The 12,759-nt window shown below is 32.1% G+C and overlaps 1 protein-coding gene and 1 long non-coding RNA gene across 3 annotated transcripts; one reads left to right on the top strand and one right to left on the bottom strand.

Moving 5' to 3' along the window:
- The first annotated feature begins 809 nt into the window (after positions 1-809).
- Positions 810-7,369, top strand: LOC134266398 (multiple epidermal growth factor-like domains protein 10). Of its 2 annotated transcripts, XM_062748642.1 has the most exons (5): positions 3,903-4,039; positions 4,127-4,264; positions 4,383-4,520; positions 5,577-5,714; positions 6,741-7,369. In XM_062748642.1, exons 2-5 carry the CDS (start codon positions 4,189-4,191, stop codon positions 7,001-7,003), a joined length of 615 nt encoding a protein of 204 aa, XP_062604626.1. In that variant the 5' UTR covers positions 3,903-4,039; positions 4,127-4,188; the 3' UTR covers positions 7,004-7,369. The 2 variants fall into 2 exon arrangements, with proteins under 2 accessions (XP_062604627.1, XP_062604626.1); XM_062748643.1 differs by lacking the exons at positions 3,903-4,039; positions 4,127-4,264 and adding an exon at positions 810-894.
- Positions 7,370-9,512: 2,143 nt separating this feature from the next.
- Positions 9,513-12,411, bottom strand: LOC134266399 (uncharacterized). Its single transcript, XR_009991966.1, has 3 exons — positions 12,164-12,411; positions 10,296-10,407; positions 9,513-10,235 (listed from the first exon to the last, which is right to left on the bottom strand). It is a non-coding gene; the product is annotated as an uncharacterized LOC134266399 (long non-coding RNA).
- Between the last annotated feature and the right edge of the window lie 348 nt (positions 12,412-12,759).

Here is a 12,759-nt window from a genome sequence, read left to right as displayed (position 1 = left end):
TAAATTATTTTTTTTGCAGTAAAACCCCAAAACGGGGCCTTACCTATGAATTAAATCACAGTAGTGAAAACCCAATCATAAATATGTGTTTTTATGCTGTTGAATTCAGAACCGGTTTCATGAGCAAAATTCCACGACCCGGCTCAGTTTTCAACGGATTAGGGTCTAAATTCAACACCTTCGGTCTCAGTATTCAACGTTGAAAAATGACCCCAGGGTCAATTTTCAACGCGGGTCAAAATTCAACGTTACACTGTCTCCACACCCCGCAGTGGGATTCGAACCCGCGACGTACGGATTGACTCCTTACTTCTCATAGAATAGGAAAATACTATGACGATGGTTATTTGAGATTAATTTTTATCTGAATAAGTATTTCCTAAAATGTAGCAGTTGATTCTTAAAATGTTGTTAATGCTTATGTCTATTTAAATTAAAAAAAAATTTGTTCAGCATTAAAAGGGAATTGTCGTGGGTCTTTTGCTTATGTATGTAATGTTTTGAAATACTAGTAAGATTGATAAATGTTGTTGTATCCTTATAAATATATAGGTTCTTTTGACTTTAACAATACACTACCCTTCTCAAAAATATGATCAGCTTAATTTCTGACCGTTACTTACACGTACATGTATCATTATATATTTGAGATTAAAACTCATACACCATTAAGCTAAATTAATTAGATAGAACATTAATAAAACTATTCTAAACTTATATCCCACGTTAATACTATAACGATTCTATACAATAACTTATTCATAACAGGATGCCCGCGTCGTAGATATGTCAATGATTGTACTCCATGTGATACGTGTTAAGCTGAATGCGACGTAACGGGGCGGTGTGATATGCTCGGTTGTAAAGAAGGGTATCATCCACCATTTTGCAAAGGTAACTTTTCATTCATTGTATGAATTAAGAAATAAAACTTATGGGTTATTTTTTTTAATAATTACATAGAGTTGGAGATTGCGCTCTACGATTTGTACTATTTACCTCCCCCCCCCCCCCTCAAGAAAGATTATTATTATTTTTAATACAAATGTCACATTCGTTATTTTCTTTTCTTTAGTGAATGTCAGTCTAATAAATGAATATTTGCAGTGAACAGTCTCATGAACAAAAATCATCAATAAACACAAAAGAATTTAATTTTTTTTCAGCTCACTAATTGTTTTCCCATGAATTGATTACGTTAACATTTCTTCTCAAAGCAATGTCCTTTCTTCTCGTTCAGCAGTGGGTGACCCAACAAATAAACGCTAAAGTTGTCTTTCCGTGGTTAAAATCTGGCATGTCAGATTTGTTTTGCGGCAAAATGCGTCCATCCGTATTAACCTCTGAAAATGAAAGTGAAAGTAGGAAATTCAAGACTTTTCACGGACATTATAATATATAAAACAATTCTGTTGATCATCTTGAAAAATTATAAGTCATTTGTCAAAGGAAAAAAAAAACTCGTTATCAATACGTATGACGCTCAATTAAGTACATTATAATGCATGTATTAAAGCCATATATGGCGTATGTACAATGAAAATTATTAGACTAAAATTATAAGAACTTATCATTTGTATGATTACTTTATATAAAGATAGAACTTTTCCGTAAATTACAAAATCTAAGTCAGTTGCATTATAAAGATATCACAATTCAATTTGGATTCTCGGAATTTTTTCCGGCTCGGAAGAAAATACAAAAGATTTAAATAACACATTATAGAGAAGATATAATTGTATTATTAGGTGAAACGAGGTGTTCTCCGTGTTCAGAATTGTATGAAAAGCTTTAATTTAGATGTATTAACTATATTTCTTTCACTTAATTTTGTATTTTTCAAAAATATATTTTTTGATCAGTTACGCCATATATAGCTTTAATTATACTCAAGTCTGCAGTTGAAGGATCTTGTAAGGTGAATTTTATAATGCATCACTTATCTATCAAATATTGCTTGTAGGGAAGACTTCTGTTGATTTGTTTACATATAGTCCTATTGTGCATGCACACAATTTAGAATCTCCATTAACATTCCTGCGCTTTTCATATATTGCAACACTAAGTCTAAAGTATCTCAACTTAAACTTCTAGATTGCTGGAGTAATTGTATTTGCATTGAAATATACTGTATTCAATGAGTCACGAAAATCTACTAATAATGGATTTTGCAATAATTTATTATCTAACAGTTGGTTTTGTCTAAAATTTGACACGAGTTAACATAAAGTAGCATGGCATTTTTATGTATCAATTTATTTGATACTACTATATACTGACATATTCCTACCTATTATCATTAATGCAAGACATATTGTCAGTTTATTAGTAATATTTAAGTTTTGACCAGGTGCCTTTTTTAATTAACACACCTTACAGCAAATTTAAGCTGTGTTTGACAGTATTTTATGCAACTTTTGTTCACAAGCTTGCAAATTCTTAACAACTAAACCTCAATAAACAGTTAATCTGACTCATTAGTTATTGCTAAATATGCATAAATGTTCGCTTTACTCTCAGTTGTGTGAGTAGATCAATATCGTTTCCAAATCACAAGTTCAAAATATGGCAACAAATTTCATAGATTCAATCACTCATTGACTAATTGCATGCATCGCAATTGAAGATTTTGTGTTGATTGTTTTCCCCTTCCCCAACATATTTGTTCAGCATACATTACTAGATTTTTTCTTAATAATGGAAAAAAAATGTTTGAACTAAGAAGGGACACATGACATTTACTTAACATAGCGAAGACGGGGAACGTTCCGCTTAACCTTCATCATAATCAATATGCACATCGTCATCTTAGCTTGTACCCTGAAATCGTCAGGACCGTTTTTATAAAATTTATCGAACGTTATAAATCCATATAGCCTTTATGTGTTTAAATACACCTGAAGATACCATCCTTTCTTATTTTCTATTCTTGAAAAATTAAATGTTTTTCTTTCTCTCGACATGGTGACAAAAAACTGCAGTAGTATGTAATTATAAAACAGTGAACTGAAATTTGGAGGTTAAGTGGAGGTTTATTGAACGTTAAAAAAAATCAAAGGTCTACAATTAGCAACCTGTCCATACCCTGCAGTAACAACTTTATCTGACTGAAGGTTACAGTTTCATCTTTTAAATATTTTTGTAGTATGTATTCCTGGGAGATTTGGCAAAGATTGCAAAGAGGTATGTGGTTACTGTGAAAGAAAAGAGCCATGTAATCATATCACTGGATCCTGTCCTGGACTGTGTGGACCCGGATATTATGGAGAAAAATGTCTGACACGTAAGAAAAACATTGCCTTAAAATCCTTTAACAACCCCCCCCCTTCCCCCCCCCCTCAAAAAAGGTTTATAGACTGCTTATTCCAACTGATCATGAGTTTACACCTCTGTGTGGTTCAATTGGTCCTCATTTATTTAACATAATTATGTGCAAGCAAAATAAATTTTGAATTAATGAAAGTTTCTTAATGTACTTAATTTTCTAATTAGAAAAACAATCTTGATCATTTTTTTAAAATCTTAAACTAGTATTTTTCCGTATTACGTTTCAACGAAAAGAGAGAGAGAGAGAGAGAGAGAGAGAGAGAGATTTATATAGTGTTAGTAAAACAATGTATTGCTAGTTTAATCAAATTCAATAATCAGGGTCTATAGAAAAATATATAATTATGAATTCGATATAACTTTGAAGAAATTCGGTATATAAAACTGCAGTTTGAAACATTTTATTCTAGACTAGCGAAATTATTTTTAAGAATTGATTCTGTACACTTTTAGGGGCAGTATTTCCTTCAACTGTCCTTAACATAAATATGTATTCTTTAGTATTCAAAGAAACATTCAGATATATGAAAGGACACCGTACTTTGGGTGAAAATAGTACTGTTTTTTACAGCATGTCGTGGTGGTTTTTACGGCAAGAACTGTAGTCGTAGCTGTGGACATTGTTTGAACAAAGTAAGCTGAAATCACGTGACAGGTCATTGTCCAGATGAACTATGTGAACCAGGATATGAAAAAAAGAAATGTAATGAGGGTAAATATTGTGATACATGTAGATACTACCTGTGACAATCAAAATAAATTATTAGGAAAAAATGTGTTTTTAATCCATTTTTTTCAGAATGTGATGACGGGTATTTTGGCAATAACTGTAAAGAAGAATGTGGTCACTGTGCAGGTGAAATGCCGTGCAATAAAACTGACGGTACTTGTCCAGGAGAATGTGCAGATGGATGGATAACACCCCGCTGCAATGAAAGTAAATGAAATTTGGAAGTTCACTGACAGAGGTCTACAATTAGCAACCTGTCCATACCCTGCAGTAATAAATTTATCTGATTGAATGTTACAGTTTCATCTTTCAAATATTTTTGCAGTATGTAGTCCTGGAAGATATGGCAAAGATTGCAAAGAGGTATGTGGTTACTGTGAAAGAAATGAGCCATGTAATCATATCACTGGATCCTGTCCTGGATTGTGTGAACCCGGATATTATGGAGAAAAATGTCTCACACGTAAGAAAAACATTGCCTTAAAATCCTTTAACACCCCCACCACCACCACCACCTTCGAAAAAGGTTTATAGACTGCTTATTCCAACTGATCCTGGTACAAGTCATATAAATTTAATACCTGTTGATTTTGAATGTGATTTGACATTTTTGGTACTTTTTAGCGCGTATTTGGGATAGAACAATAATCTTTTAAAATAATCTATTTTTAGCATTTAACACTGTTTTTGCACGTGCTTTCGGACAAAGGTCACCCCTTAACTTTCTTTTTGTAGAATCTTCTGCTTATCCATTTTTTTTTTAAAATCTATTCGACTATTTCTCTCTGATCAACTTTACTTTTGGATGTTTAAATATTTGAATTCTTGAATCGTGCTAGCGTAAACTATACGTAATGCCCAAGAGGTGATTCGAAATTTCTTGACTTAATTGCAAAAGAGTCAGTTTGATTATTTGCTAGGTAATTTCAATACGAGGTACATTGTGTATAACTCTTTGAATTTGTTTCTACATTTCGAAATGAAGAGCAATTTCTTTTTACATTATTTGCATTTCTTAGGTGTATTCAGGAATTCAGTAGAAAGAAATGCGCTGTTCTGCTTATTAATAATATCATTATGCATGTATTCTGCATAAGTAGTGTTTTTGTCAATAAACTGCTAAAAAGGTCATTTCTAAATAATTTTGATAAATTATTAACTTTCAATTTGTATATATATGTATATATATATAAAAAAAACAGTGAAGGTCTATTGTACTTATGATTTTAAAAAAATCAGATGATAAAAAGAGTAATACGTAAAATTTGACAAAATAATGAAACAGTAAAGATACTGAAACAATGGGAACTGTTCTATATGCCCTGGAATCAATTGGACTTCCATATATATTCTGCATAATAAGCGTTTTTGTCTTTAAAATGTTAAAAAATGTCATTTCCTTATAAAAAAAAAAATCCATGTTTTCATTCATGGAAACCGCTATGAAATCATTTGTCTGAAAACTATCAACTTCTTAGATCTAAAAGCAAGTTTTTGATCCCAGATATGTCTTTTGTAGCATGTACGTTTGGAAGGTATGGCGAAGGCTGTAAGGGAATATGTGGTCACTGTGAAAGCAATAAAACTTGTAATTATGTCAATGGATCCTGTTCCGGGCTATGTGAACCTGGATATCATGGGGAGAACTGCCTAACAAGTAAGATATTAATAAATCAAGAATACTAAGATACGTAATTCAGCTAGGTGACTCTTCTTTTTCTAATTACTTATACGTATTTTAGCAAAAATGAATAAAAGTTAATGAATACTCATGATAAACGGGGTCATTTATAAGTACAAAGACATGTCTTTCTTCATTTATAACCGTTTCGAATTAAATCGTCATGATTTGAAAAAAAAAATCTGATTTGTATAGTTTCAGTTTTCATTTAAATTCAGAACCAACTTTTTAAGCTAAATATAGTTATCAAAATAGTTAAATTTAATACTTTTTGGTAAGGGTATAAAATAAATTCTTTGAATTTTAAATATGATTTTTATTGTAACTTAAATATTTATTTTACGCTCTATGTAATCTATAGAAGCCCATTTACGACCTCTAAAATATTTTTGAAATTCGATAAAACGAATTGTCGAATTTGTTCAAACGAATTTAATTAAGTTTAGCAATTTCTTTGAATTCCTTATTAGGATTTTAATATGCTATAGCAAAATTGTTGAATTCATTATAACAATTTCTTTAATTTATTATTATGAATTAAATCCATTTTAATAAATTCTGAAGTCTGTTATAACAAATAAATTCGTTAAAGCAAATTTCAAATGTCTGTTATAACGAATAAAATTAGTTTAATCAAATTCAATTATCAGGGTCTATAGAAAATTATATAATTATGAATTCGATATTACGATTCATTTTAGCGAATTTAATTCATTATAACAAATAATAGTATTCGTTTGAACGAATTCAATTCGCTATAACAAGTTTTAGACTCCGTTTAAACGAGTTAAATTCGTATTTAAAAAAAATTGAATTCGTTCTAACGAAATTGTTAGACATTAAATTATTAAATTCGTTATAACAAATTTGACAGTTTTTTTTATATCGAATTCAAAAATATTTTCCGATAGGTCCTAAATAAGCTTCCGAAGTTATGTTATTGTATTACATATAAAGATGTACAGATCAAAAGTTTCCTTATGCTCCTTTTATTTTTATTAGAATGCAAGGATGGCTGGTTTGGCAAAGAATGTAAAGAACGTTGTGGTTACTGTAGAGGTAACAAACCATGCCATCACGTGACCGAATCTTGTTCTGGATTATGTGAAGCTGGATTCCATGGGGAGAATTGTGAAAACGGTGTATCGTATCAAATTCTTGCTGGCGTGAGGGAATTGCTTAATTTAATGACGGAGCTAATTTCACACCGAAGACGAAAAAGTGACCTGAAAGAAAAAGGCACATCTCCAACTGATTTTAAATAAGGGACAGACACGCTCTTTGTCGTAACAAAACTTTTATTGTCAGATTTTATTACAATTATCTGTTTTTATCTGTCCGTGCAAAGGACGTTTTAACCCCTCTCACATGTTTGGGTATCCAGCATTGATATTTTGCATGTATAGAGTATCACTTGCAGGGCTTGCTCTGGTATTCCATTTTTTAAAGAAAGTTATGGTTCAGCGTTTCTGAGCTAAGGTATTTCATAATTTCATGTTAGTTATTTGCAGTGTAAAATATAATTCATTTTTCCTAAAACATCCAGTAGCCGCATTTCTCATCATGTTAGCATGTTTTGTTTTTTTTTCATTTAATACGATATCTATGTTTAGTAACATGTATCTGAATATTTCAAAAACTCTTATCCAAGACATGTTCATAATGATCTGATAATAAAGTATATTTGTTTGAAACCACTAGAGCTTGTAAGTAAAACCTGTGTGTATATGTTAAAGCAAGTTCCAGCCATACGTCAAAGTTGGTGGACAGCAGTGAGGATACCCAGTGTATATCGCCCTTGGAGTGTAGTATGTAGATCACCCTTGAAACCTATAGTCCTTGAATTACACGAATACTGCAGATTTGAAGATTATAATGTCCATATGTCTGAAATTGAAAATGAAGCAAACCATCTTAATAGATTTACAAATTGGCACAAAAAGAAGACTTTTGAAAATATATAAATATAAAAAATAGGCTTAAAGTACGTAACTTAAACAAAATTGTGATTAAATGTGACCATGTTTCTATATTAATTGTTCCTCTTACGTTTATACAGGATCAGTTATGAGAAAGCTGCATCTCATGTTTCAGTTTCGAAGCAGTAAAAGACTGTAAATTACATAAAATATAAACAAGATGTGCCGGGCGGCAACAAAGTTCCAAAAACTATTTTTATAGCATATTGGTCACAGTCAAGATTACAAGGTCATTGACCTTGGTGCTATTTGAAAGAACGTAAGTAGTGGAGTATGTACATCAAACACGAAGTCTCTATCTCTCATGATTCAAAAGTTATTGTAGCAAAGGTTAAAGTTGACATCAGACAGACAAACAGATAAACAGACAAACAGACAGGACAAAAACAAAATACGCCTCGGATATATCGATCCAGGCGCATGAAAATTACATTCGCAATGACTGATTTAAAATGTTTGACTCAGTTAAGTTTCATTTATGTCCAAATTGAGTGTCTTTACGTTTTACTTTTGACAGCAATCATTTAAAAAGCAATAAGCAATAAACAAAAATGTAATAATAAGTCAGCAATAAATCGACAAATCCTTATAAAATTACATATACAAGCATTACATACAGTAACTAGATACATGTAGTATTAATCTCAGAAAATGATCTTCAAATGAACAGAACAAAAGTTAAAGTGTACATTGTTGATTCGGAGAAATTACAAGATTCTCGTGTAAAATTTTGGCCCTCTTTTGTGGCCGAATTACAATATACTAAGGCACCAACATTTGTATAAACTTACATCTGCACTGCCTTGGGATATAAACTATTTTTCTTAATGATTTCCTATTTTGGCGAAACCCTAGCCCTTGGTCATGATATGTGTAAATTTGAATCTGCCATGTGTCAAGAATATTTCCTACAGTTTTATCTATAATGTATATTTATGTTCTCCAGTGTAATTTAACTAATTTTACAAGTTCACTGAAGCTAGTTTTTTGCACACACTTCTAAATTTATGTAGACCATATCACATCCATATTAAAGTAACGCAAACACAAAGTTTGATGGATGAATTTGTCATTTATTATACATGTATAAATGACGACAGATAATGAAAAGATACATCAGATAAAGGGGAGATCACTCTTGAAAAAATGTGAAAATTTGTACAAAACATTAGTTGATCTCCCCAGTGTAACATAGTACATGTAGAAAATCCAAATAAACAATCCAGAATGTAAAAAATAACAACCAGCAAAAAAGGTGGCAGACAAAAACTGCCTTGACAGATAAACAACTGCCAAAATAAAATCATATTAAAATATATAAACAAATATGATTTTAAAACATTTTTATCCATTAACCCTTTACATTGCATATTGATTTAGCAGTATGGCATAAAGGTGGAATAATGATCGGGGTGGATGGTGGGCAACACTTGGAAAACCCTTCTTACTGCGATCGAATCAAAACAAGAAGTGACGTAGAATCTACATTTAGTGTCTCTTCTGATTGGTCGGTAAAATTACCCCCTATCGATCGCTCTAATATTGACACAAAATTGAAACACGGATAAAAACGGATTGATTAACCAGCTCAAAGTACAAACTCAAAACTTCATTACATTAGTACATAAAAATCATTACATGAGTACATAAATGCTATTATTTACAATAATGCAGTTTTATGTTCTCCAGTGTAATTTAACTAATTTTACAAGTTCACTGAAGCTAGTTTTTTGCACACACTTCTAAATTTATGTAGACCATATCACATCCATATTAAAGTAACGCATACACAAAGTTTGATGGATGAATTTGTCATTTATTATACATGTATAAATGACGACAGATAATGAAAAGATACATCAGATAAAGGGGAGATCACTCTTGAAAAAATGTGTAAATTTGTACAAAACATTAGTTGATCTCCCCAGTGTAACATAGTACATGTAGAAAATCCAAATAAACAATCCAGAATGTAAAAAATAACAATCAGCAAAAAAGGTGGCAGACAAAAACTGCCAAAGTCTTTACAAGCATGCAATGTTTGTACACACTGCCACCCAAAGTGAACTTGTATTACGAGGACATACATTATAACCAGTTTTCCTATTACATGTATAATTAGAAATCAACTTAAAATCACCTAGTAGTAATAATTTTGCACATTCAAATCTGACTATTGCATGATGTACTTGATCAACTCAGAGGTAGGCAAATTTTTTTTCTTGGTAACAATTGCAACACCAAGGTTACATATATTTGATAATGACCGATATTAACATGTATGTTAGAATGTAAGTTAAAGGAGTCTGGCTCAAAACATGTCTACAAAATGCAATTAAAAAGACAATTTTTGGTGTCGCAATACCCATACTTTAAACCTTAGCTATCACCTATTAAACATAAATGGATAACCACATATGTGTACGATACATGATATTCTCCAAACATCAGCAGACAACTTCTGGCCTAAAGTTGAACTTTACCCAATATACAATTCGTGATAATTTTCAGCAGACAACTTCTGGCCTGGAAGTTGACTTCATAAAACCCACAGTTCTTGATAGACCTCAGCAGACACCTTCTGGCCTGAAGGTTTAACTTCACAAAAACTACACTTTATGATAGATTGCAGTCGACAATATGATTTTCAGCAGACACCTTCTGGCCTGAAGAGTCAACTCAACGAATTTCTAAAAAAGTAAATCCCACAATGCCTATAAGCAATTGACTTGTCAGTTACAAATGAAAGCTTTCTAATCTTATTCTTTTTAATTGCATCCGAATTCCATCTCCCTATTTTTTGAATAGATTTTTTCTGAAAATCCCAATTTTGCATTATCATTTGCTGCATCAATTCGAAAGCTATGCCTTTCCTATAGTTTTTGATTCGGACCAATGACAGATACTGCTTAATTTAGATGTTTATTTACAAATGAATGAGACACTGGTTGACCACAATGAATTGACCACCTAAATTCTTTTAATAAGAACAGATTATGATGGATCTGCAAGATTTTTTATTTTGTGTATAAACCCTATTGCACATGTGTGGGATGAAATGCTACTAGTTGAGTATTTGTTGGCAAATAAATGAGTAATGAAATTGCATAAAACTGTTGGTGAAATAGGTATTAGTCAACTGAAACCGCTGACCAGACTTAAAAATCTTCCAGCTTCATTGAAATTAAGATGCTCTTTTGCTATTTGATAAAGATGCATTCAAATTGCTTTAAGCCACTGGTGTTTACATTATCAAGAGATGATGTGGTATTGATGCTTGTTTTTAGAAAAGGTGAAATGTTCCCCAAGACTGAAGCCAAATCTACTGACCCAGAGGCATCTGTGAAAAGTGTGAGGTATTGCAAAGATAATCATCGGTAGGAAAGAAGTATATATTTCCCATTGTAATACTCAATGAAATAATACCAAGTGTCAAGAGCTGTCCTTGCTTCAGTCAAAAGTGAGTTTATTGTAAAGAAATAGGTTTTTGGTACTCTCAAGTTAAACTTGATTGATCGCATTAGGAATGCCCTTCCAGGAACTACTTACGTATACAGCACATGCAAGACTAAGCAGACAAATAAAAGACTGCATACTTTCTTCATAAACCTAGTATCATTCAAATTTATGTTTACTTTAAGTAATTCAGCCCCAGGCAATCAGTTTTCCAAAGCAACAGAGCTATTTTGATAGCATACTTGCAAATGTACTATGTAGTTGAAGGAAATGTGTTTTTATCATCTTTAATTTGGACACGTACAAACACATTGTTATACCAATGCAATATATTCTTGAAATGGTTGTACCAATAAAAAGAAATTATCTACCAGGTAATATGTGAGATATTCCTCCTGCTAAATAATTTAATGATCTCATCAATTAAACATAGTGCCCTCAGAGTCCTAGAACACCTGAATTTATGGAAACATTTCTGGGATAAGCCAAAGTAATAGATTATCCTAAATTTCCTGGATCTGATTTTGGAACAACATCTTATGTTATGGGGATGACCCGAAAATCAATTTCATTAAAAGGTTTCTGATTGAAAAAAGGGGCCACCTATCCTACCAAGTGAAGAACTGTGTTCCACGTGTTTTTGTATTACCTAACCATGTAATTTACACATTTTCTTAACCAGTGAAAGATACTATAATTGATGAGAGGCGTCAGTTGGAAATTTCTCTAAGTAGATACAAATGAAAACTTAAAAGGCATTTGTCTATTGTTTACATTAAAAGAGGGATACTTAAGAATTCTACTGTTCAATAATTGTAACTGAAGTCACTGTCCAAGTGAAGGAATTATTTTCATGATTTGGCCAGAAACTTCTTCACCCATATTTACCCAATCCCTTTTATTTTTGACTGAAATTGATGCTCCTAAGGGATGCCATCAGATAAAGAAATGAGATTGTCCATTTTTTGATATGTTCCTCTGAACATGTACCTTCCAATACACTGGTCACCAATTTCTCCACTGAGGCATCTTGACTTCCTGACACAGTGTCCAACCCTTATTGTCCTGTTTGATGACCTTTCAGTATTTTGAGTAGCTATCGGGGTTGTCTGGATAGTGCTCCGAGTAGATGGAGGGGATGCCTGAATAGTGCTCTGTGTAGGAGGGGTTGCCTAGGGAGTGCTCGGAGATGAAGTTGGCTTACTAGTTCTGCTAGGAATGGTCAACCTGACTCCTTGCTGCTCGTTGTTGACTGATTTTGTTGTTTTCGTACCTCAGCAGCGAGTCTTTCATAATCACTGTTTTTCACCAGTTTTCGACTTTTTTCGTGTGGATTCCTTCCTTTCCATGTATCTTTTGACACCATACACCTGCTTCTCTTTGACATATTTCCTGCAAAAAATCTAAAATGTGTCAGAACATAGCAATTGCCAAGTGTTCAAATAAACTTTCTTAGTTGCAGCAGTTTTAAAAAATTGTCAGAAATAAGTATCAAATATAACAAGCCAAATAAAATGCTTGAATATGTATTGAATGAACTGCTGATATATGATTCAAATTTTTATCAACCTGTATTGATTTGATAT

This window comes from Saccostrea cucullata, unplaced genomic scaffold (genome assembly GCF_032062105.1).
Source record: "Saccostrea cucullata isolate Sc308-1 unplaced genomic scaffold, CSIRO_AGI_Scuc_v1 ctg10341, whole genome shotgun sequence".
In the NCBI taxonomy this organism is placed as follows: Eukaryota; Metazoa; Mollusca; class Bivalvia; order Ostreida; family Ostreidae; genus Saccostrea; species Saccostrea cuccullata.
The sequence above is the reverse complement of the archived record's forward strand: the minus strand, read 5'-3'. Positions and strand labels throughout refer to the sequence as shown.

What these genes read in the sequence shown, in the direction of transcription:
- LOC134266398 (XM_062748642.1), top strand. Translation starts at nt 4,189, where the DNA reads ATGCCGTGCAATAAAACTGACGGTACTTGTCCAGGAGAATGTGCAGAT. An exon ending in AACACCCCGCTGCAATGAAA is followed by an intron (nt 4,265 to 4,382) that starts GTAAATGAAATT and finishes ATATTTTTGCAG; the next exon opens with TATGTAGTCCTGGAAGATAT. An exon ending in TGGGGAGAACTGCCTAACAA is followed by an intron (nt 5,715 to 6,740) that starts GTAAGATATTAA and finishes TATTTTTATTAG; the next exon opens with AATGCAAGGATGGCTGGTTT.